Source organism: Bos taurus, chromosome 12 (assembly GCF_002263795.3).
Source record: "Bos taurus isolate L1 Dominette 01449 registration number 42190680 breed Hereford chromosome 12, ARS-UCD2.0, whole genome shotgun sequence".
NCBI lineage: Eukaryota > Metazoa > Chordata > Mammalia > Artiodactyla > Bovidae > Bos > Bos taurus.
In genome coordinates, this window is record NC_037339.1 from 66111007 (window position 1) to 66135443 (window position 24437).

Here is a 24437-nt window from a genome sequence, read left to right on the forward strand (position 1 = left end):
TTTTGTCAAATGCTTTTTCTGTATCTATTGAGATGATCATGTGATTTTTATCCTTCCTTTGTTAATCTGGTATATCACATTAATTGATTTGTGGATACTGAATCATCCTGCATCTGTGCTGTGCTTAGTCATTCAGTAATGTCTGTCTCTTTGTGACCCCATGGGCTGTAGCCTGCCAGGCTCCTCTGTCCATGGGATTCTCCAGGCAAGAATACTGGAGTGGGTAGCCATTCCTTTCTCCAGGGGATCTTCCCAATGGATCGAACCCAGGTCTCCTACATTGCAGGCGGATTCTTTACCATCTGAGTCACCAGGGGAGCCCTGCATCCTTTCAGTAAATCCCACTTGATCATGACCTATGATCTTATTGTAGAGTTGAATGAAGTCTGTTAATATTTTTTGAGGATTTTTGCCTCTGTGTTTATCAGGGATATTGGCCTGTTAATTTTCTTTTTTTGGTAATGTCTCTGTCTGGCTTTGATATCAGGATATTGCTGGTCTTGTAGAATGATATTGAATGTGTTCCATTATCTTCAGTTTTTCAGAATAATTTGAGAAGAATGGGTATTAGCTTTTCTTTAAATGTTTTGTAGAATTCCCCTATGAAGCTATCTGTTCTGAACTTTGGTGGAAAGTTTTTAATTGCTGATTTAATTTAGTTACTATTAATGGTTCTGTACAGATTTTTTGTTTCTTCCTGATTCAGTCTTGGAAGATTATATGTATCTAGGAATTTATCCATTTCTTGTACATTGTCCAAATTTTGGCTTATAATTGTAGTATTCTCTTATGATTATATATATTTCTATGATATCAGTTGTACTTTCTTCATTTCTAGTTTTATTTATTTGGGACATCTCCTTTTTTTTATGAGTCTGGCTAAGGGTTTATCAATTTTATATAGATTTTTTTAAAACCCAGCTCTTAGTTTCATTGATCTTTTCTTTTTGTTCTCTATCTCATTTATTTCTACTCTGATCTTTATTATTTCCTTCCTTCCATTAACTTTAGACTTTGTTTTTTCTTCTTTTTCTAGTTCTTTTGAGTGTCATGTTAGATTGCTTATTTGAGATTTCCCTTATTTCCTGAGATAGGTCTGCCACACTATCCTGTCTCACTATCCTGTCTCACTATAGTCCTAATCCCTCTTAGGACTGCTTTTGCCACATCCTATAGACTTTGGAAAGTTGAGTCTTCATTTTGATTAGTCTCAAGAAATTTTTAGATTTCTCTATTGACCTTTTTATTTTTTGTTGTTAGTAGCATATTATTGGAGAAGGCAGTGGCACCCCACTCCAGTACTCTTGCCTGCATAATCCCAGGGACGGGGGAGCCTGGCGGGCTGCTGTCTATGGGGTCGCACAGAATCGGCCATGACTGAAGCGACTTAGCAGCAGCAGCAACAGCATATTATTCAGTCTCCATGTGTTTGTGTTTTTTCAAGTTTTTTTTCCTGTAATTGTTTTCTTGTTTCATTGTGGTCAGAGAAGATGCTTGATATGATTTCAGTTTTCTCTAATCTATTGAGATTTATTTTGTGACCAAGCATGTGATATATCCTGGGGAATATTCCATGTGACCTTGAAAAGAATATGTATTCTGCTGTTTGGGGGTGGAATGTTCTATGGATATCTATTAAGTACATTTAGTCTAATCTGTCATTTAAGGCCAATTTTTGCCTACTGATTTTCTGTCCAGGTGGTATGTTGCCAGGAGCCAGCACTGGAGTCCCCACCCATAACAAGGTTATGTGGGAGAGTTCTGGTGGGCAAGGCGAGCCAGAACTCGAGGAGTGCCCCTCTGGGCCTGCCTGAGCGTCTACCCCAAAACCAGAGTCTGTCTGTTTTACTGCTTCATGACTTTTACCAACTCCTCTGACAGTCACGGGGCGGGGGGTGGGGGGCTATCCCCGACCACCTTGTCTCTGAAGGAAATCAACTTAGAGCTCTGGCTAATTAGTCTCTTGGGCATAATAGGAGTGTTTAAATCCAAACCCCTCAGATGGCTCTCTAACTTGCCTGACAGGCTTACCCGGACTCCTATAGCTACGCGTATGATTGTTTACAGTCTCCCAACTGCGAGAGGCACAGGAAGCTTAAGATATTCAAATAGAATAGAGCCTCTCGGAGAGTTAGAAATTGTCAGAATAGAACTAGTAGAAGATTTCATTGTTGAGCCAATGCTTTCTGCCAAGTTTCCACATCCCCTGTATTGTATCCTTGGAAGTGTATTAATTAATATAGTTGGTATGTAAAAAAAATTAGTAGTGGCCTTGGTGTTAACAACTTTAGACCCTTAAGGTAATAAATTCTTTCCTTAGTTGTAAACCCACTGCACCTTTGTCCTATAGGAATGCAACTTTAACACCTTCGGAGGATGGCGCCAAACTTTAAAATAATTACTCTTAGAGAAAATAAGTCTTATGGTTGACAAATCTTTGTCAGAGTCATAAAATGTTAACAGGCCTTCTGGCCAGAAGATGATGTAAATCACCTAAACCATTTGTATACGATAAATTTGCAGAAAAGAAAGCCTGGTCTCATTAAGGATCAAAGACTGCTGACTTTGCATGATTTCACACCCCCTATTATCCTCTATGTGCAACTTAGGGTATAAAAGCCCCTGTTGAAAATAAAGCTACAGGCCTTGTTCACTGAAGCTTGGTCTCCCCATGTCGTTCTTTCTCTCACCTTCTGGCTGAATTCCCATCTGGAGCGTGGAGGCTCACCAAGCCTACTGATTTTGCCTGAGCTTCTAAGATCTGACCGGGGAGGCCTTAGTGTCTCCTCTCCTTTGGGAGAATGGGAGGACGCCTGTGGCCTATGTGGGTGGTGTAAACTCCTTGTCTTGGAGTTTTATTGGTTTTCCACGTAAACCAAGTTATTCAGCCTCTTTTCTCCACTGAATTTTCTCACTGAGCTATCCCTATTTAACCACTCTTTATATCTTTATTTAACATTTAAATAAGCTATTGTTTCCTGATCGCTGACGCCGTCCCCCCTTCAAATTCCCTGGATCCACCGGGGCTGGACCCTGGCAGTATGTATTTCTTTTTTTGCTCTATTAGCCTTTGCCCTGCTTCATTCTGTACTCCAAGGCCAAATTTTCCTGTTTCTACAGCCATTTTGAGGATGGTCTTGATCCCTGCTTCCTGTACAATACCATCAACCTCTGTCCATAGTTCTTCAGGCACTCTATCTATCAGATCTAATCCCTTGAATCTATTTGTCACTTCCACTGTATAGTCATAAGGGATTTGATTTAGATCAAACCTGAATGGTCTAGTGGTTTTCCCTATTTTCTTCAATTTAAGTCTGAATTTGGCAGTAAGGAGTTCATGATCTGAGCCACAGTCAGCTCCCTGTTTTGTTTTTGCTGACTTTATAGACTTCTCCATCTTTGGCTGCAAAGAATATAATCAATCTGATTTTGGTATTGACCACCTGGTGATGTCCATGTGTAGAGCCTTCTCTTGTGTTGTTGGAAGAGTCCGTTTGCTATTACCAGTGCGTTCTCTTGGCAAAACAGAAGAGTTATACAAAAAAGATCTTCACGACCCAAATAATCACGATAATGTGATCACTCACCTAGAGCCAGACATCGTGGAATGTGAAGTCAAGTGGGCCTTAGGAAGCATCACTATGAACAAAGCTAGTGGAGGTGATAGAATTCCAGTTGAGCTCTTTCAAATCCTAAATGATGATGCTGTGAAAGTGCTGTAGTCAATATGCCAGCAAATTTGGAAAACAACAGTGGCCACAGGACTCAAAAAGGTCGGTTTTCATTGCAATCCCAAAGAAAGGCAATGCCAAAGAATGCTCAAACTACCACACAATTGCACTCATCTCACATGCTAGCAAAGTAATGCTCAAAATTCTCCAAGCCAGGCTTCAAAGATATGTGAACCGTGAACTTCCAGATGTACAAGCTGGATTTAGAAAAGGCAGAGGAACCTGAGATCAAATTGCCAACATATGTTGGATCATCGAAAAAGCAAGAGAGTTCCAGAAAAACATCTATTTCTGCTTTCTTGACTATGCCAAAGCCTTTGACTGTGTGGATCACAATAAACTGTGGAAAATTCTGAAAGAGATGGGAATACCAGACCACCTGACCTACCTCTTGAGAAATTTGTATGCAGGTCAGGAAGCAACAGTTAGAACTGGACATGGAACAACAGACTGGTTCCAAATAGGAAAAGGAGTTCGTCAAGGCTGTATATTGTCACCCTGCTTATTTAACTTATATGCAGAGTACATCATGCAAAACGCTGGGCTGGATGAATCACAAGCTGGAATCAAGATTGCCAGGAGAAATCTCAATAACCTCAGATATGCAGATGACATCACCCTTGTGGCAGAAAGGGAAGAAATACTAAAGAGCCTCTTGATGAAAGTGAGAGGAGAGTGAAAAAGTTGGCTTAAAGCTCAACATTCAGAAAACGAAGATCATGGCATCTGGTCCCATCACTTCATGGGAAATAGATGGGGAAACAGTGGAAACAATGAGAGACTTTATATTTCTGGGCTCCAAAATCCCTGCAGATGGTGACACTGCAGCCATGAAATTAAGACACTTACTCCTTGGAAGGAAAGTTATGACCAACCTAGACAGCATATTAAAAAGCAGAGACATTACTTTGCAGACAAAGGTCCATCTTGTCAAAGCTATGTTTTTCCTGTAGTCATGTATGGATGTGAGAGTTGGACTATAAAGAAAGCTGAGCACCGAAGCTTTGATGCTTTTTAACTGTGGTGTTGGAGAAGACTCTTGAGAGTCCCTTGGACTGCAAGGAGATCCAACCAGTCCATCCTAAAGGAAATTAGCCCTGAATATTCATTGGAAAGACTGATACTGAAGGTGAAACTCCTTTGGTCAGCTGATGTGAAGAAGTGACTCATTTGAAAAGACCCTGCTGCTGGGAAAGATTGAAAGCAGGAGAAGGGGACAAGAGAGGATGAGATGGCTGGATGGCATCACTGACTCAATGGACATGAGTTTGAGTAAACTCCAGGAGTTGGTGATGGACAGGGAGGCCTGGCATTCTGCAGACCATGGAATCAGAAAGAGCTGGACATGACTGAGTGACTGAACTGAACTGATATATTTCAGAGTTTTGCTTACCATGAGGTTTGTGTGTGTGTGTGTGTGTGTGTGTATTCATGTATATTACATATAATATTTGTTTTACATTTTCAATTTCTTTGTTGAAATTCTCACTGTGTTCCTCTAGCCCTCTCGTGAGTTTGGTGTGCTTTTTTATGAATGTAACATCAATCATTCTATTAAATAAATTACTTATCTCCATTTTTTGAGAGGTTTTTGTTGTTGTTCTGATGTTTTATCTTGTGCTTTCATTTGGAACATATTTCTCTGTCTTCTCATTTTGTTTGGCTTTTTTTTGTTTGTCTCTATAATTTAGGTGAAATAATTACCTCTCCTGCTCTTGAAGGTAATGTCTTGTGTGGGAGTGTCCCTATGCTGACCATGTGTGCCCAGTGGCTTTGGCAGGAGGGGTGAGGCCAAACAAGCATGGGCAAGGGCTTTTTTCAGGGTTTTCTGAAGTTTTTGCATTGGCAGGGTGGGCTGGAACCTGTTAAGGCAAGGACTTGTTCTAAGGTACATGTGCATTTTGATGTACGGGAGGATTTTATTATTTCCTTCTAAATTGTCAGCTCTTTTAGATTAAATTTCTAATCTTTTATTTCCTACAACATCTAATACATGTTCTTTGCACATATTGAAACCAAATAATTATGGTTTAAATAAATGAGGTGAAGCATACCTACTTTAATGCTCATTAATGGAAATTTTTAAAAAAATTTACACCTTAAGGGAACTTTAGAATAATTTATTCTAAGTTCTTCATATTACATATAAGAGAATCAAGTTCTATAAAGGTCTGTCACTGTTATCAAGATCTCAGCAATTAAGAAGCATATATTAGGACAAGAACCAAAGTCTCTTGATTCAGAGGCAATGCTTTTATGTATTTTTAACTATACTACTGTGCCTTTTTGAATGTATAAGTTATCTTGTGAATCTTTTTTGATGCTTTACATGATAATGTGTCCAATTAGTTACTTAATTTTCAGTGATAATTTCATAAGTTATATGAAGATCTTTGTTAGATAAGTAATATTAAAAAGTAAAATTTTCAGTTCTATAAATAATTTTTTAAAAGAAACTGTGAATAACTCCCTTTAATGCAAACTAGAATGAGGAAGAAGATATATGACTATTACAAAATGAAATCTCATATAAGCATATTTATTGCCTTTTCTAAGAAAGATTTTAAGAATAAAACTACCCTTAGAACTCACATAGAACTGGACCCCATGTTCAATAGCAAATTACCTTATTAAGAAACTTAGTACAGGTATGTGATTAGTCAATGATATGAATATAAACCATAAATAATACCTACTTTGGTTAAATAGTTTTATTTATACTAGCAGGCTAGTTTATTAATGCAGTTCTCTGATTTTGCATATATATTTTTATTCATGTATTTTGCATTTGAATACATTCAAACTGTATAAATGTGTATAGCATTAATTTATTATGATTGCCATTTTATATAGATAATTTGATTCCCTCTACTTTAAAAATTGAGATCCAACCAGTCCATCCTAAAGGAGATCAGTCCTGGGTATTCATTGGAAGGACTGATGATGAAGCTGAAACTCCAATACTTTGGCCACCTCATGCGAAGAGTTGACTCATTGGAAAAGACCCTGATGCTGGGAGGGATTGGGGGCAGGAGAAGAAGGGGACGACAGAGGATGAGATGGCTGGATGGCATCACCACCTTAATGGACATGGGTTTGAGTGAACTCCAGGAGTTGGTGATGGACAGGGAGGACTGGTGTGCTGCTATTTATGGGGTCGCAAAGAGTTGGACATGACTGAGTGACTGAACTAACAAACTTTAAAAGTTAGCAAACTTTGTAAGTCTTAAAGGTTAATACTGTGGTGTAAGTAAAACATGTCTTTGCTTTAAACTCTAGCAAACATTACATTCTCAGAAAGACTGGAGCATGGTTTCTAACTGTCTTTAATATTTTCTATTTAAAAGGTAAATAAGATTTGTGGCCGTCCAGTCAGAACACCCACACAAAGCCCCCGTTGTTCTTTTGATGGAAGCAAAGAGAAGCATGGAATGAAGATCTCTATAAGAAACGGTGAAGAGACACTTGCCAACAGAAGAAAGTAAGACATTTGTTTTACAACCAGAAAGAGAAAGAAAGTAAGCCATTAATTTTACAAGAGAATAGAATGTTTTCAATTAAGTAGAACAAAATACAGTAATGAAGAAACAAAAGATCAACTTTAATTACCTTTAAAATTCAGCGCTTCCTCCTATTCTGTTAACTAGGAAGACAGGTTCAACTCAGAAGACCAAAATACCTAAGATGAGGGATATTTTTTTGTGTGCAATATGGCCTGCCTTACACACATATGATCATGGTACACTTCAAATGTGGCCGGTGTACAGTGTTAGTACAGCAATCTGTAACACTTAGTCATCTTGCTTAATTGAAACTATGCCCATTGAATAGTAACTCCTTATTTCCCCCTCCTTGTGGTAAACAATATTGAGTTATATACTTCAGAGTTTATAAAGAGGGCAGATCTCATGGTAGGTAAGTGATCTTACCACAAAAAAAAAAAAAAATTAAATGTGGCTAGTGTGACTGAGGATTGAATTTTTAATGTTACATAATTTCAATTAATTTTAGTTAAAGTTTTACATGTAACCCAACCAGTCCATTCTGAAGGAGATCAGCCCTGGGATTTCTTTGGAAGGAATGATGCTAAAGCTGAAACTCCAGTACTTTGGCCACCTGATGTGAAGAGTTGACTCATTGGAAAAGACTCTGATGCTGGGAGGGATTGGGGGCAGGAGGAGAAGGGGACGACAGAGGATGAGATGGCTGGATGGCATCACTGACTCGATGGACGTGAGTCTGAATGAACTCAGGGAGTTGGTGATGGACAGGGAGACCTGGTGTGCTGTGATTCATGGGGTTGCAAAGAGTCGGACAAGACTGAGCGACTGATCTGATCTGATCTGATCTGAATGACTACTATATTGGACAGAATGCAAGACAAAGAGTGTTCATATAAATGATGTGACAAATGTTACTGAATGTTAGGTATCTATTAAAAGAAACTAATGGCAATACCTTTTATCTTGAATGCTGAAATTTCTATCTGTTGACTCAAAATTATAAGCATTGATTTAGTGGCTTGCTTCTGTAACTCACATTTCTATACTGTGCCCATTATTATTTCACTTGTTAAATTAAAGCCTTCATTAGTATCCTTTTGGTTAATTGGTGATTAAACTAAAAACTGTTTAATACTGGAGGGAACATTTGTTTTGGTATTCAATTGACCAGTACAATGGCAAATAGTTTTTCAGTAGTTTTACTTGAACTGAAATTCAGAATTATGTGTTTGTTTATTAATTCAAACAATTATTTTTAACAATGCCTTTTGGAGAATTCAGTGTTTTACATAGATTTGGAGAAGGTGATGACACCGCACTCCAATACTCTTGCCTGGAAAATCCCATGGATGGAGGAGCCTGGTAGGCTGCAGTCCATGGTGTCACTAAGAGTCGGACACGACTGAGCGACTTCACTTTCACTTTTCACTTTCATGCATTGGAGAAGAAAATGGCAACCCAGTGTTTTTGCCTGGAGAATCCTAGGGATGGGGGAGCCTGATGGGCTGCCATCTATGGGGTCGCACAGAGTCGGACACGACTGAAGCGACTTAGCAGCAGCAGCAGCACTCTCTATAATTTAAAATTGGTTTCTTTCCCTTTGGGATAGTGCTCTTACTTGCCTCATCCTCTCCTCAGTTGGGTTATAAGCAAGGGATGAAGAACTGAGCTATTGCTGGCTATGTGCTACAATAGCAATACAGTTAGCACAATGTTTGCATATAAAGTAGCTGTGATTTTTTGGGGGGAGGAGTAGTTTTCTTTTTTCAGTTTAAGCATTTATAGTGATCAGTAGTCATTTCTTGCATTTGAGAAATCGGTATGTGTTGGTTGAGCTTCCGGGTGGCTCAGTAGTAAAGAACCCACCTGTCAAGCAGAAGACACGGGTTCTATCCCTGGATTGAGAATAACCCCTGGAGAGGGAAATGACAACCCACTCCAGTATTCTTGCCTGGGAAATCCCATGGACAGGAGTCTGGTGGGCTACAATCCATGGGATTGCAAAGAGTTGAACACTACTTAACAGCTAAACCACCAGCACCACATGCTTTGGCTATGGTGGTTCTTATAGTAAAATCCACGTAAGGAAGATCTTAAGTTCCTAAAGGTTATGGCAGTTTCACCACCAAAGTGACCTTGATACTGGAAAACCAAGATAAAACCCAATACTTAACATGGTTTATTCCCTTGCAAACTAAGACCATGCAGGTGAAATGTTACAAAATGACTCAAGAGCAGTGAGGGGGCTTATCTAAATGGAAAGTTTTTTAAGAATCTGTCCTGGTCATTGAGTAGACCTCTATGTACCAGTCTTGCAAACTCTCTATTTCTATGCTCTTGACCAGTCAGTCACCATTAGCCATTTCCTGTGAATAAGCATAAGCTCATCATAGGTTAATTTCTTGAACAACCAGAGGTCCTGCACGTGAGCCTACTTAGCATTTGATTTTTACACATTTTTATTGCCACTCCTGAATGGAATTTAATTGCTGTGATAGTATATTTCTGCTTGAGGCCTATATACTGTGGAGACTTATTCATAAACAGGGGCTTCCCAGGTGGCGCTAGTGGTAAAGAACCCGCTTGCCAATGGGAGATACATAAGAGAAGTAGGTTTGATCCCTGGGTTGGGAAGATCCCTTGGAGGAGTGTGTGGCAACCCACACCAGTATTCTTGCCTGGAGAATCCTGTGGACAGAGGAGCCTGATGGGCTATAGTTCACTGGGTTGCAAGGAGTCCGACACAACTGCAGTGACTTAGCAGAGAGCAGCATCCATTAACTAGACCTGAATATTATTTATCCTTTCTTATCGTAAGGTAGACTTTTTAAACCAAACAATGCAGAAGGCTGCAAATAAGAAAAGAGTTTATTTTGTTCTTAGGAATGGCAATTCCAGAGACACAGATTCAGGTGAAACTGTTGAAGGTGGGCAAAGAGTCAGGGGCTTATAAAGACAAAAGCCACCAAGGTTGTTAAAGTTGTCTGGAAATCATTATGATTGATTCTGATGAAAGAAAGGAAATATTTATTCTTAAGGGCTATTCAGGATTCAATTCTATTTTCGGGTTCAATCAGTGGATAGTCTGACATGAGTTATTTGGGGTAAGGATGAGATGAGTATCATTGGGCAGATATTTTGGGTGCCTGTATTAAGACAATATGTGGTCGAAGGTCAGATTCCATCCAGGCTGAAATATGCATACATCACACTTCCTCAGCAGACTCCTGGTTCCATTTTAGAAAGCTTTGTTGGAAATACCATTTTGATTTTCCTTTCACAACCTGAATTTTATTTACCTTTCATCAATTGATCTTTCCCCTTGAGGTCATAAATTTTGATTGAAGTAGATGGGGCAGCATAGGAATAGGTGCTTACTGAGTCTGGGCTACCTTCCAGGCATCTTGTGATTTTTCCATCTGCTTGAGCTTGATTTCCAGTAGATCACTTCCCCTTGATGTTATATTGCTTTAATACAAGCCTGATCTTACAGCCTGGCAGATCAGATAGCACTTAGCTCCTCATGCGCATCTCAGGTCGCAGAGTCACTTGCTGGCTTATGGTCAAATGTGCAGTTTCTGTCAGAGTCCAGTTGTAAACCAAACAGTTGACCAACATATTGAGTGACGGATCCACCAACCGATCAGTCAATCAACTAACCAAAAATAGTGTTCAAAAAAAAAAAAAATGACTTTACTCCAAAACTCTTGATGTCTATACTTTGATTTTTCTAATGGGGCTTTCAGGAGTCTCTGCAGAACATGTTTATTTGCTACCAATACTTCAGTTATCATTGAATAAATGAACTAGGTAGTCTATACTCAACGTCTGAGCAGCTTGGTGATATTTTATAAATGCATTATAGCAGCATGCTATGTTGTAATACGTGTATAATATGTTTTCTCTAACATGCAAAGGGATCCAAAATTTCTGTGCTTCTTCCTGTGCTCTAGGTTATCTGTGCAGAGATTTGCCTTTTAAATTAGAAGAATATCACAATTAGATTTAGACTACTAGACATTTAGAAACCCTGCTGAATTGTCAAGCACTCAAAATGTCAATATTTTCCCCATCAGAGTCATTCACTTGTCTACTAAGTTATCTAGGATAATGTGATCAATATTTGATTATCAGCTTGGTGTCCTGTAGGATGTCTGGATGATTGTGGCTCTTGTCTGTCATGGAGTGGGAGAATTGCCTTGAGGTCTAATAGTGACTGTTCTTGCCAGCTGAAAGTGAAATGTTTCTAATTGTCCTTACTAATTGGTAAGGAGAGAAGAGCATTTGTCAAATCATTAGCTGGATAGCAGGTGGCAGGACATGTTTTGATTTGCTCTAGCAGACAACACATGCAAAGGAGCATGTAATTGGAGTCACTGTCTGACTCTGGTTATGCTAATCCAACCTTTCTCCATGGCCACCCCATGCGCACAGACTGGCCGAGCAAGTGAAGTCAGTGGTGAGGTGTTAGGATCACGATTATTACACTTTTCCTGGCTTCATGACCCTAAACTGAGCAATTCCCTAAGCATATTGTGATAGTGTGAGATAAGGTAAGAAATATATATTTGTTCTTTGATACCATTTGTGACATAGAATTACTAAAATGCTTGGATCTTCCTAAGTGATGAAAGCAGAATGGTATTTTTTGTTCTCTTAATGAGGTGACTTTTGGACCCCACCTAAGTATGGGGGCTGGTTATCTGGAAAGTCAACATGTGATTAGAAGGTTGGAACTTTTAAAACACAAAGCTCTCTCTTTCTCTCTTTTTTATTTTTTTGGCTGAGCAGCATGTGGGATTTTAGTCCCTGACCAGGAATAGAACCCACACCCTCTGCAGTGGAAGTACAGAATCTTAGCCACTGGATAGAGCAGGGAAATTGCTGAAGGTTCAAACTTTTAGTCTCACTTTCCAGACTCTGGTGAGGGGGAAGGGGTCACGGGGTTGACTCAATTGCCAGTGTCCAATGAGTTAATCAATCACAGCTGTGTAATGAAGCCTCTGTAAAACCCCAAAGAAGGTGCCTTGGAGAGCATCCTGGCTGGTGAACACCTGGAACTGCTGGGGGAGTGGCCTGCCAGGAGAGAGTGAAAAGAAGCTGTACGTTCCATCCTCCAGTACCTTGCCCTGTGTAGCTCTTCCATCTGGCTGTTCCAGAGCCATATCCTTTTATAATAAACTGCTGACCTAGTAAGTAAACCATTTCTTGGAGTTCTGTGAGCTGCTCTAGAAAATTAATCAAATCCAATAGGAGAGGAGGTCATGCAACACGTGATTTATAGCCAGTTGGTCAGAAGTACAGGTGACAACCTGGACTTGAGACTGCCATCTGAAGTGTGTGTGTATGTGTGTGTGATGGTAGGGGGCACCATCTTAGAGGACTGAACTATTAATTTGTGGAATCTGATGCCATTTCTGAGTATGTAGTGTCAGAATTGAGGTGGATTTTCAGACACCCTGCTGCTGTGGAAAAATCACTTTTGCTGCTGTGGAGTCCCCTACTTCCTCTCTACCAATTGGTATCCTCTCTTATACCAATTCTCTACTGGAATTGGTATCAGAACCAGTCAGATATAATAGTCCTTTGTTTTACTATTTCTGTACAAGAGGTGGTTTTAGGGACTTCAGTTTGGCCCTTGCTGCATGAGTTGAGGAACCAGTATGGGGACTGTGTGTCTTCTAAAAACATATTCTGAAGTGTGAAATGGACAAACGTCTGTGGACTCACTTGGCCCAATGTGAGCCTAAAATTTAAACTCCCTTAACCTCTGTAAGCCCCAGTCAGATGGAGAGAGTAGAATGGCATTCTGGGTCTTTAGGATTATAGTTAACTGACAGCTGGTATGTATTCCTGGGAAGTAAAAAGGCCACAGGTCCCTTAAGGGAAGATATAAAGGAAGATTTATGCTATTTAAAGGTTGGACTTGTGCAGGGATCTTTTCAGGAGAACCCAGCCTTACTATTACTATAGTGAAGGTATGTGGAGGCTGAGATGAGGGTTAGGATGGCCATTTTTTGTGTTAAATAAAGTGACGTTTTTTATTTTTAATTTCCAAGGATTTTTTTTTTCTTGTACTGTCTTTTTTTGTTAATTCACATCCCACTGTTATTTCATGGGTGAGCTAGTTTCTTATCGCTCATATGTTAACAAGTAAAGTTTAATTATATAAGTTAACTAATACAAACTAATATAGTTTTAAAATTTTAATCATTTCCTACAATTCTGTTTTTCTGTCTTCTCTGAATTTCCTTTTCTTCTGTTTGTTCAATTTCCTACAAGATTCCTTTGAAAATTTAATTTATCCATTTGTAGGAGTTTCTTTTTATGTTTTGTATATTGTATATTAGTTTTAAACTGTGAAAACATGTTCTATCTAAGATGATATTTTAGTTAAATGTAAAAAAATGAGTTTATGGGTAATTTAGTCTAAAGTGATCTTTGTTAAAAATTCTTAAGTTTACAAAATATGTTTTCTTGTATAAAAATGTCTTTCCTGCATCAATTGAAAAATATATATTGTTTTTCATACTAGCACTATAGTTTTGTTTCTCACATTAATATATGCAGAGACTACATCTTTATATATGCCATATACGATGTAAAGTTACAACTTAAGTTTTCAATTCTGAGGCAGATTTCAAGGGATGCTCTAAAACAATCTATCATTTTCCTTTTCTCGCTAATTTTTTAAAAAGATTTATACTCATTCAAAGTTCCCAAAGATAGATACACTGACCTGTTTTAAGCTCTCTATGAAATTGCTGTTTCCTTTTTTTTTCTATTTTCTTTTGCTCTTAAAGATTTTGTTAATCTTGTGAGCTCTCTTATTTGCTCTTTTACAAAATTTTCTTAGATGTTTGTGGAATTTATTTTTTCAAATACATTTTCTAATCTTGAGTTTTGATGAAAGTTATATTGAATACGAAGACTGATTCAGTCAAAGATATGTTTATAATGCTGTATATGGCTGCTTTTTTATACTCCATTTCTAATGGTCAGTCTGTTCATGGGACTGGGTTGTCTCTGTGGGTCATCATATGGTGCCCTGGTACAGCCATTCTGCTAAGAAGCTTGCTGTACCTGGTGAAACTCATATACACTAGAGTCCACCTTCTTAGGAGGTATCCCTGGGAAACTTGCTTATATCTGATATAGTTTGTAAAATGCAGCAGTGTCTTTGACACTGTTTTACCATGTAAATGAAAATAAACACTATTTTATTTACTAAAACCTTAAAACTGTTTTTATATATAAAGAAGTCATGCTGCTGTTGCTGCTAAGTCACCTCAGTCGTGTCTGATTCTTTGTGACCCCATGGACTGTAGCCCACCAAGCTCCTCTGTCCTTGGAAATCTACAGGCAAGAATACTGGAGCAGTTGCCATGCCCTCCTCCAGGGGATCTTCCCAACCCAGGGACTGAAGCCATGTTTCCTGTGGCTCCTGCACTGCAGGCATATTCTTAACTGCTGAGCCACAAGAGAAGTCCTAAATAAGACATCAGATCAGATCAGATCAGATCAGTCACTCAGTCGCGTCCACTCTTTGCGACCCCATGAATCGCAGCAAGCCAGGCCTCCCTGTCCATCACCAACTCCCCGGAGTTCACCCAGACCCACGTCCATTGAGTCAGTGATGCCATCCAGCCATCTCATCCTCTGTCGTCCCCTTCTCATCCTGCCCCCAATCCCACCCAGCATCTGAGGCTTTTCCAATGAGTCAACTCTTCGCATGAGGTGGCCAAAGTACTGGAGTTTCAGCTTTAGCATCATTCCTTCCAAAGAAATCCCAGGGCTGATCTCCTTCAGAATGGACTGGTTGGATCTCCTTGCAGTCCAAGGGACTCTCAAGAGTCTTCTCCAACACCACAGTTCAAAAGCATCAATTCTTCAGCGCTCAGCCTTCTTCACAGTTCAACTCTCACATCCATACATGACCACAGGAAAAATCGTAGCCTTGACTAGATGAACATTTGTTGGCAAAGTAATGTCTCTGCTTTGGAATATGCTATCTAGGTTGGTCATAACTTTCCTTTCAAGGAGTAGCGTCTTTTAATTTCATGGCTGCAATCACCATCTGCAGTGATTTTGGAGCCCCAAAAAATAAAGTCTGACACTGTTTCCCCATCTATTTCCCATGAAGTGGTAGGACCGGGTGCCATAATCTTCGTTTTCTGAATGTTGAACTTTAAGCCAACCTTTTCACTCTCCACTTTCACTTTCATCAAGAGGCTTTGGAGTTCCTCTTCACTTTCTGCCATAAGGGTGGTGTCATCTGCATATCTGAGGTTATTGAGATTTCTCCCAGCAATCTTGAGTCCAGCTTGTGTTTCTTTCAGTCCAGCGTTTCTCATGATGTACTCTGCATATAAGTTAAATAAACCGGGTGACAATATACAGCCTTGATGTACTCCTTTTCCTATTTGGAACCAGTCTGTTGTTCCATGTCCAGTTCTAACTGTTGCTTCCTGACCTGCACACAAATTTCTCAAGAGGCAGATCAGGTGGTCTGGTATTCCCATCTCTTTCAGAATTTTCCACAGTTTCTTGTGATCCACACAGTCAAAGGCTTTGGCATAGTCAATAAAGCAGAAATAGATGTTTTTCTGGAACTCTCTTGCTTTTTCCATGATCCAGCGGATGTTTGCAATTTGATCTCTGGTTTCTCTGCCTTTTCTAAAACCAGCTTGAACATCTGGGTGTTCATGGTTCACATATTGCTGAAGCCTGGCTTGGAGAATTTTGAGCATTACTTTACTAGTGTGTGAGATGAGTGCAATTGTGCAGTAGTTTGAGCATTCTTTGGCATTGCCTTTCTTTGGGATTGGAATGAAAACTGACCTTTTCCAGTCCTGTGGCCAGTGCTGAGTTTTCCAAATTTGCTGGCATATTGAGTACAGCACTTTCACAGCATCATCTTTCAGGATTTGAAATAGCTCAACTGGAATTCCATCACCTCCACTAGCTTTGTTCGTAGTGATGCTTTCTAAGGCCCACTTGACTTCATATTCCAGGATGCTCTCATCTTTTAAAATTACATTGTTATAATTTAGACTTAGTTTCTTTATTGGCATATCTTATAATAAAATTTTGTTGTTTAAAATTATGGTAGATTTATGGCACAAGATTTAAAACATGTATATTTTGAGGTCTTTGTGGCAGAGTAAGAGTTTAATTTATATATTTTCCATTATTCAAACAATTCTTTTGAGGTTATATTTATATAACCATTTTTGACATAACTAATTTGATCTCTTTGAGGTGAGGTAGCCAACAGTATTTACTAAACAATGATTAAGATTTTGTTTTTTAAGTGGGATGTTTTGGCCAAGGCTTGATAGGCCCTGTGAGATCTTGACCCCATGGCTCTCCAGCCTCCTACAGGCAAGTTCTCAGCATCCTCTGCCCCCAGGTGACAGGCTGCCATCAGGCCTCAGGTTTGCAGATTGGCCCTTGTGCCCTTGGGCTTCCCAGGCAGTGCTAGTTGTAAGGAATCTGATGGCCAGTGCAGGAGATGTAGGAGCCACGAGTTGAATCACCCGTGAGTGATTGAGTGGGGAAGATCCCATGGAGAAGGGCATGGCAACCCACTCCAGTATCCTTGCCTGGAGAAACCCATGGACAGAGGAGCCTGGCTGGCTACAGTCCATGGGGTTGCACAGAGTTAGCCGTGACTGAAGAGACTTAGCACATTTAGTCCATGGTGTCAAAAACCAAACTCTGTACTGAATTAAGAAAAAAAGGCAGAAAGTTGAGTTTATTACAAGAATTGCATCCTGCAAAACTGGAAACTCAAGGCTATGGGAGCAGTGAGTTCTGAGTTGCTAACAGACTAGAGGATTTTATGGATAAATATGGAGATTATTTGTTTTTTTCAGCTAATTGGTTGCCTACTGGTCTTCTTTCTTATTTGGATTAGGGTAACTGAATTAGGGGAGCAGGAAGTTCAGAGACAGCATAAAAAGACTTGGTGTTTGAGGGATTGGCTGGTGTTCTCTGCCAATTCATGAAACGAGCTGTCAATTCCTGTAAGATTAGGTTAAGTTTCCTTTATACATCTGCATTGACCATCTCTGTTTTGTTCTTGACATAAATGACTCAATATTAGGTTGGTTCTACAGCGTTTTACTAGAGAAGGCAATGGCACCCCACTCCAGTACTCTTGCCTGGAAAATCCCATGGAAGGAGGAGCCTGGTAGGCTGCAGTCCATGGGGTCGCTAAAAGTTGGACACAACTGAGCGACTTTACTTTCATTTTTCTCTTTCATGTATCGGAGAAGGAAATGGCAACCCATTCCAGTGTTCTTGCCTGGAGAATCCCAGGGATGGCAGAGCCTGGTGGGCTGCCGTCTGTAGGGTCGCACAGAGTCGGACATGGCTGAAGTGACTTAGCAGCAGCAGCAGCACAGCGTTTTACATTGACATGTAATATACTGAAGTAATAGTTGGGTTTAAGGCTACCATCTTTTTATCTGTTTTCCCTTTACACTATGTTTTTCTTTATTCCTTCTTTCTTTCCTTCTTTTTTTTTTTTTGGTAAACATGTACCTTCTTGTCTTGGTTATTTTCTCTCTTTAAAAATTCATTTATTTTTAAATGGAGGATCATTGCTTTACAATATTGTGTTGCTTTCTCTTGTTTTCTTTTGAGTTTAGCTGGTATTTATTGTTTCTTGTCTTCATAGCTTTTTAGATTTGTGTTTGTTTATTCTGCTTTTAATGGTTGTCATAGGGATCACAATATGCACTTTTAATTTTTACCTTCTACTTTAAATGAAAAGTTTTACCATTTCGTTGAACGATCTAAGCACCTCAGCAGTTTCACTTCATTACTGTCTTACTGTGGCTTTCCTTGTAGCTCAGTTGGTAAAGAATCTGCCTGCAATGCAGGAGACCCAGGTTCGATCCTGGGGTTTGGAAGATCCCCTGGAGAAGGAAATAGCAAGGCAGTATCCTTGCCTGGAAAATCTCATGGACAGAGGAGCCTGGTGGGCTGCAGTCAATGGGGTCACAAAAAGTTGGACACGACTGAGCGACTAACATTTACTCTCTTACTAGGATTTGTGCTATTTTTGTCAACAAATCTTATTTCTACCAACATTTTAACAACCACCAAGACCTTTTGTTATTTTGTCTTTGAGTGGTCAATGTTGTGCTGTGCTTAGTCACTCAGTCATGTCTGACTTTGTGAACACATGGACTGTAGCCCACTGACTCTGTCCATGTGGATTCTCCAGGCCAGAATACTGGAGTGGAAAGCTGTTCCCTTCTCCAGGGCATCTTCCCAACCCAGGAATTGAACACAGGTCTCCCACATTGCAGGTGGATTCTTTACCATCTGAGCCACCAGGGAAGCCCAAGAATACTGGAGTGGGTGGCCTATCTATTCTCCAGTGGATCTTTCCAATCCAGGAATTGAACTGGGGTCTCCTGCATTACAGGCAGATTCTTTACCCTCTGAGCTACCAGGGAAGCCCTAAAAGTAGTCAATATTTACATGTAATTACTCACATATTCTTTCTGGTACTTTTTTTTTTTTTTTTTAAGTTCCATAAGTTCATCCAGAATTGTTTTGCTTCAGCCTGAGTACTCATTTCTCATTGCTTATTACTAGTGATGAATTCTCTCAGCCGTTGTTTGAACCTACCTTCATTTTTCAAGAATATTTTCACTAGGTCTAGATCTTCAAGTTGTTGCCAGCTACATTTTTAAAACTGTAAATGTCTAAGCCATGATTACATTTATGACATGGTACTCCATTAAGTAGCATGAAGGCTTTGATGGAAACATCTAATGTGAAAGGTAACTAAGGCCGTGAATGTTGCTGGTGCCCTGCTCGCATCCCTTTGCCTGGTCACTTTACCTGCTTCTTGGCCACTGTGTCCTGGCTGCTGATAATGCACAGCTGCCTTATTATCTGGGGTATTTCCCTCAACACATATGAGCCTTCTTTATTGGTTATGTATTGCTACCTAACCAATCATTCCAAACTTAGTGGCTTAAAGCAACATAAGCATTTATTGCATAACTTTCTGTGGGTCAACAATTTGGGAGCTGCTTAACTGGGATTTTGGCTCAGGGTCTCTGGAGATTGCTTTCAAGAAGTCAGTCTGAAGGCTTGAGTGGGACTGGAGTGATTATCTCCCAAGAGAGCTCACTCACACATAGGCAGGAGGCTTCATTTTTTTTAAAATATATTTATTTATTTTAGGCTGTGCTGAGTCTTCATTGCTGACCAGGCTTTTATCTAGCTGTCGGAAGCCTACTCTCTGGTGGTGCAAGGGCTTCTCATTGCAGTGACTTCTCTTGATGAGGAGCACAGGATCTAGAGCCACGGGCTCAATAGTGGTGCTACCCGGACTTAATTGTTTTGCAGCATGTGGAATCATCCTGGATCAAGGATCGAACTTGTGTCTTCTGCATTGGCAGGCAAGTTCTTTACCACTGAGCCACTACTTGGTTTTTTGTCACAATGACTTCTGCACAGAACCGCTTCAGTTTTCTCACCATTTTGTGGCTGGTTTCCCTCAGTGCAAGCAATCTAAGAGAAAGTAAGGCAGAAGCTGCTGAGTCTTTTATGATCTAGCCTCCAAGTCCCACATGGTCATTTTTGGAATATTCTAAAGGTTCTACGTCCAACGTAAGAGAAACCCAAGTAAGATGGTAGGTGTTGCGAGAGGGCATCAGAGGGCAGAAACACTGAAACCATAATCACAGAAAACTAGTCAATCTGATCATACAGACCATACCCTTGTCTAACTCAAGGAAACAAGCCATGCCATATGGGGCCACCCAAGACGGACGGGTCATGGTAGAGAGGTCTGACAGAATGTGGTCCACTGGAGAACGGAATGGCAAACCACTTCAGTATTCTTGCCTTGAGAACCCCATGAACACTATAAAAAGGCAAAATGATAGGACACTGAAAGAGAAACTCCCCTGGGTGTTAGGTGCCCAATATATGCTACTGGATATCAGTAGAGAAATAACTCCAGAAAGAATGAAGGGATGGAGCCAAAGCAAAAACAATACCCAGTTGTGGTTGTGACTGATGATAGAAGCAAGGTCCGATGCTGTACAGAGCAATATTGCATAGGAACGTGGAATGTTAGGTCCATGAATCAAGGCAAATTGGAAATGGTCAAACAGGAGATGGCAAGAGTGAACGTCCACATTCTAGGAATCAGTGAACTAAAATGGACTGGAATGGGCGAATTGAAGAATGGTGCTATGCTATGCTATGCTAAGTTGCTTCAGTCATGTCCGACTCTGTGCGACCCCGTAGACGGTAGCCCACCAGGTTCCCCGGTCCCTGGGATTCTCCAGGCAAGAACACTGGAGTGGGTTGCCATTTCCTTCTCCAATGCATAAAAGTGAAGAGTGAAAGTGAAGTCGCTGAGTCGTGTCCGACTCCTAGTGACCTCATGGACTGCAGCCTACCAGGCTCCACCGTCCCTGGGATTCTCCAGGCAAGAACACTGGAGTGGGTTGCCATTTCCTTCTCCAACATGACTACTATAAAAACTATAGCTTTGACTATATGGACCTTTGTTGGCAAAGTGATGTCTCTGGTTTTGAATATGTTGTCTAGGTTGGTAGTAGCTTTTCTTCCAAGGAGCAAGCATCTTAATTTCATGGCTGCAGTTACCATTTGCAGTGATCTCAGAACCCAAGAAAATAAAGTCTATCACTGTTTCCATTTTCCCCATCTTTTTGCCATGAATTGATGGGACCAGATGCCATGATTTTTGTTTTTTGAATGTTGAATTTTAAGCCAGTTTTTTCATTCTCTTCTTTCACCTTCATCAAGAGGCTCTTTAGTTTCTCTTCATTTTCTGCAATGGCAGAATAGCCAAAATGCAGAATAAGTGTGAACTAAGGCAGAAGTGACAGACTTTATTTTCTTGGGCTCCAAATCACTGTGGATGGTTGAAAGGTTGTTGCTGACCCATGCAAAGATGCCGGGATTCTTGGCCTCCGGAGGAGAAGAATTCAATCTGGGGCCAGAGATGAGGATTGATCGCTCAGAGCTTTTGTGTAATAAAGTTTTATTAAAGTATAAAGGAGATAGAGAAAGCTTCTGACATAGACATCAGAAGTGGGTAGAAAGAGTACCCGTTTGCTAGTGTTAGCAATGGAGTTATATTCTCTCCAGTGAATCCAAAGAATGTCTGGAGGTTGTAAAACCTCACCAGACCTACTCCCATAATTTAATTTTAAAATAACAGGATTAGTCAGAAGGTTTAATCCAGAGACTGTCCTCAGGCAGGATACATTGTTATATAATCCTAAGGAATGTAGAAGCAAAAGAATTTATCCTTTCTTCCTCCTTGAGAATTCCAGACCCTCTCTCTTTGGGGACCCCTAGACTTCTTATCAACCTGCCTATGAAATGACTCTCTCATGGTGACTGCAGTCACAAAATTGAAAGGCAAAGTTTGCTCCTTGGGAGAAAAGGTATGACAAAAGTAGACAGCATATTCAAAAGCAGAGACGTCAGTTTGCTGACAAAGGTCCATATAGTCAAATCTATGGCTTTTCCAGTAGTCATGTACAGGTGTAAGAGTTGGACCATAAAGAAGGTTGAGCACCAAAGAATTGATGTTTTCAAACTGTGTTGTTGAAGAAGACTCCTGAGAGTCCCTTGGACAGCAAGGAGATGAAAACAGTCAACCCTAAAGGAAATCAATCCTGAATATTCATTGAAAGGACTGATGCTGAAGCTCAAGTTCCAATACCTTGGCCACCTGATGTGAAGAACTGACTCATTTGAAAAGACCCTGACGCTGGGAAAGATTGAAGGCAGGAGGAGAAGAGGACAACAGAGAATGAAATGATTGGATAGCATCACTGACTCAATGGACGTGAGTTTGAGCAAACTAAGGGAAATAGTGAAGGACCCGGAAGCCTTGAGGGCTGTAGTCCATGGGGTCACAACTAGCTGGATATGACTTAGTAAGTGAACAACAACAACAAAGGAAGAAGTATCCTCACCTGTCCTAAATACTGATATTTCTCTCTATAGTCCTAAGTTCTAACTTTTTTCTTTTTTTCCTTCCTCTTCTTCCTCTGAATTCCTACAGAACCTTTCTGTTAAAAGCACTGCCTTCTTGTTCTGTTTGTAACATTTGAAGAAGGAAATTGACTTATTAAAGTCTGTCTCTGGATCTCTGTGCTAAGCTTGTTGATTGAGTCTGGAAAAAGAGGAGCTAAACTACAGTTTATAATTATTTTTTTTTTATCACGTTTTGGAGATGCATTTTGTTGGTCAAAAATTCATTTGGGTGTTTCCAAACCTGAATGAACTTTTTGGCCAACCCAATACTTATTTAGGCTACCCAGTGTTTCCCATGTATGTAGTGTGCAAGTAATGAGCTAATTGGAGACTTGGAATGATTGATACATACCAGTTCTGGAGGTCTCTGAAAGTTGACACAAAGGTAGGAAAAGCTACTACTCCTTTAAACATCTAGCAAAGCATCACTATTTAGCTTTCCTTGGGCAGAAACCAAGTCAACACAGCTGTAAAGAACATCACACTCATATAACTAAACCAGCCCGGGCAGAGTGCTTTTGCTGTGGCAGTTCCTGCTCTCTGCTTGATTTCTTGAAGTTAGCTGGTAAGAATAAGCTATTAGCAAGCTTAAATCGGTGATAATTAGCTGTACATTATTATTTCAAAGTGGTGTGGCTGTGCCAATTAAGTGGGTAATTAGGAAAACCCCAGGACAGTAAATTAAGGCAGAGTCTCAACACCAGTGCCCCATCTGTTCTACAGCAAGCATTCCAATTAGCCAAGCTTCTCATTTAAGAATATGCCAATTAAGGGGATGGGCTGCATGCATAAGTGTGTATCAGGGAAAATAGAGACTGTATTAGGTCTTAGTAAATGTAAAATATTTTTAATGTCATAGGTGATTTTGATCTAACGGTGGGGAAAGGAGAAATTTTAGATATCCTGGATTTTTAATGTTGGAAACAAAATATAATTTAAATTGTTTTCTGAGTCTTTGTTTCTCTTAATTTTCTCTTCAGAACTGAACTGAGATATTGTATCAACAGGAAGTTCCATTCTAATGTGATTACTAAATCTCGATTTGAGTGAGGATTTTACCACTTGGAACATTAGACAGTTTTATTTGTTGAGGATGAGAAGTAAAAAGGACATTTTAAATTGCACAGTTTAAGGAGAGGAATGAGTCAGGGCATCATTCTTATTCAGGATGGGTCTGTCTATGAAAGCAAATTAATTTATTCCTGTACATCTCAAAAGAACATGGTGATATGGTTAAAAATAAGTAAATTATAATAGGAAAAATTTTAAACATATACTGAATGAAGAATACTCAATATTATATTTAGTATGATTGCAAGACAGCTCAGAAGGCTCAGTTAGCTTTATTAAATAGGATCAGTTAGCTTAAAATTCATGAATTCATAGCTGCACTGTCAAATACTTTATTAGTGAAAGCACAGTTAATTTTTAAAATTCTTGATGTGTGTCTGGATACATGTATTCTTTTATATGAGTAAGTCATTATTGACACACTGAGCTTAATGAATTGTATATACACATAATCAGCGGATGAAAGTATCCGCAGTTCAGGAAAAAGTCAGCTCTTTGAGAAAAAAACTACTAGCATTTGTAGGACTGGAGAAAACAATTTCCAATCTATTTCCTAAAAGGAAGTTAGTGCTTCTTTGAGGTGCCATGGATATTTATTACCTGTAGGTTTAATTTACTAAAATAAAGGTCATGTTCCCTTCTATGAGAACATTGCTGTTTAATTTAAAACAGTGCTTAGTGAGTAGTGGCAGTGAGGGCACCCAGAGCAGGGCAGGTCAAGGCATGCCTTTGGATGGGGGCGAGAGGCCAGGCCAGAGCAGGGCTAAAAAAACAGGAGCACAAGGCAGGCCAGCGTCAAGCCCTGTGTGAGTAATGGAGAGCAGGACCCCTGGGGTCAAAACCCAGGCACACAGGAAGAAGGAATGCCAGAAGGCAGAGCAAACATGTGGCAAAAGTTTAGGCTAGTGGTGCTTAACCTTTTGTGGGTCATGTATCCCACTGAGAACCTGATAAAATTTCTCAGAACAAGAGAGTTCATAAACAAATACATGTAAAATTTTGCTGCACTGAAAAGCAAATTGCTCCACTTAAGCTGAGTATTCAAAATAACGACTTCAAACTGGGTTTGCTCTACATT

At 39.8% G+C, this 24437-nt stretch overlaps 1 protein-coding gene across 8 annotated transcripts in view; it reads left to right on the forward strand.

Moving 5' to 3' along the window:
• GPC5 (glypican 5) overlaps nt 1–24437 on the forward strand; it is a 1584132-nt gene that overhangs the window by 356004 nt on the left and 1203691 nt on the right. For all 8 annotated transcript variants that reach the window (XM_015473874.3, NM_001102070.1, XM_024999871.2 and 5 more), the window contains 1 exon segment: nt 7079–7212. In XM_015473874.3, coding sequence (XP_015329360.1) covers nt 7079–7212 — 134 coding nt within the window.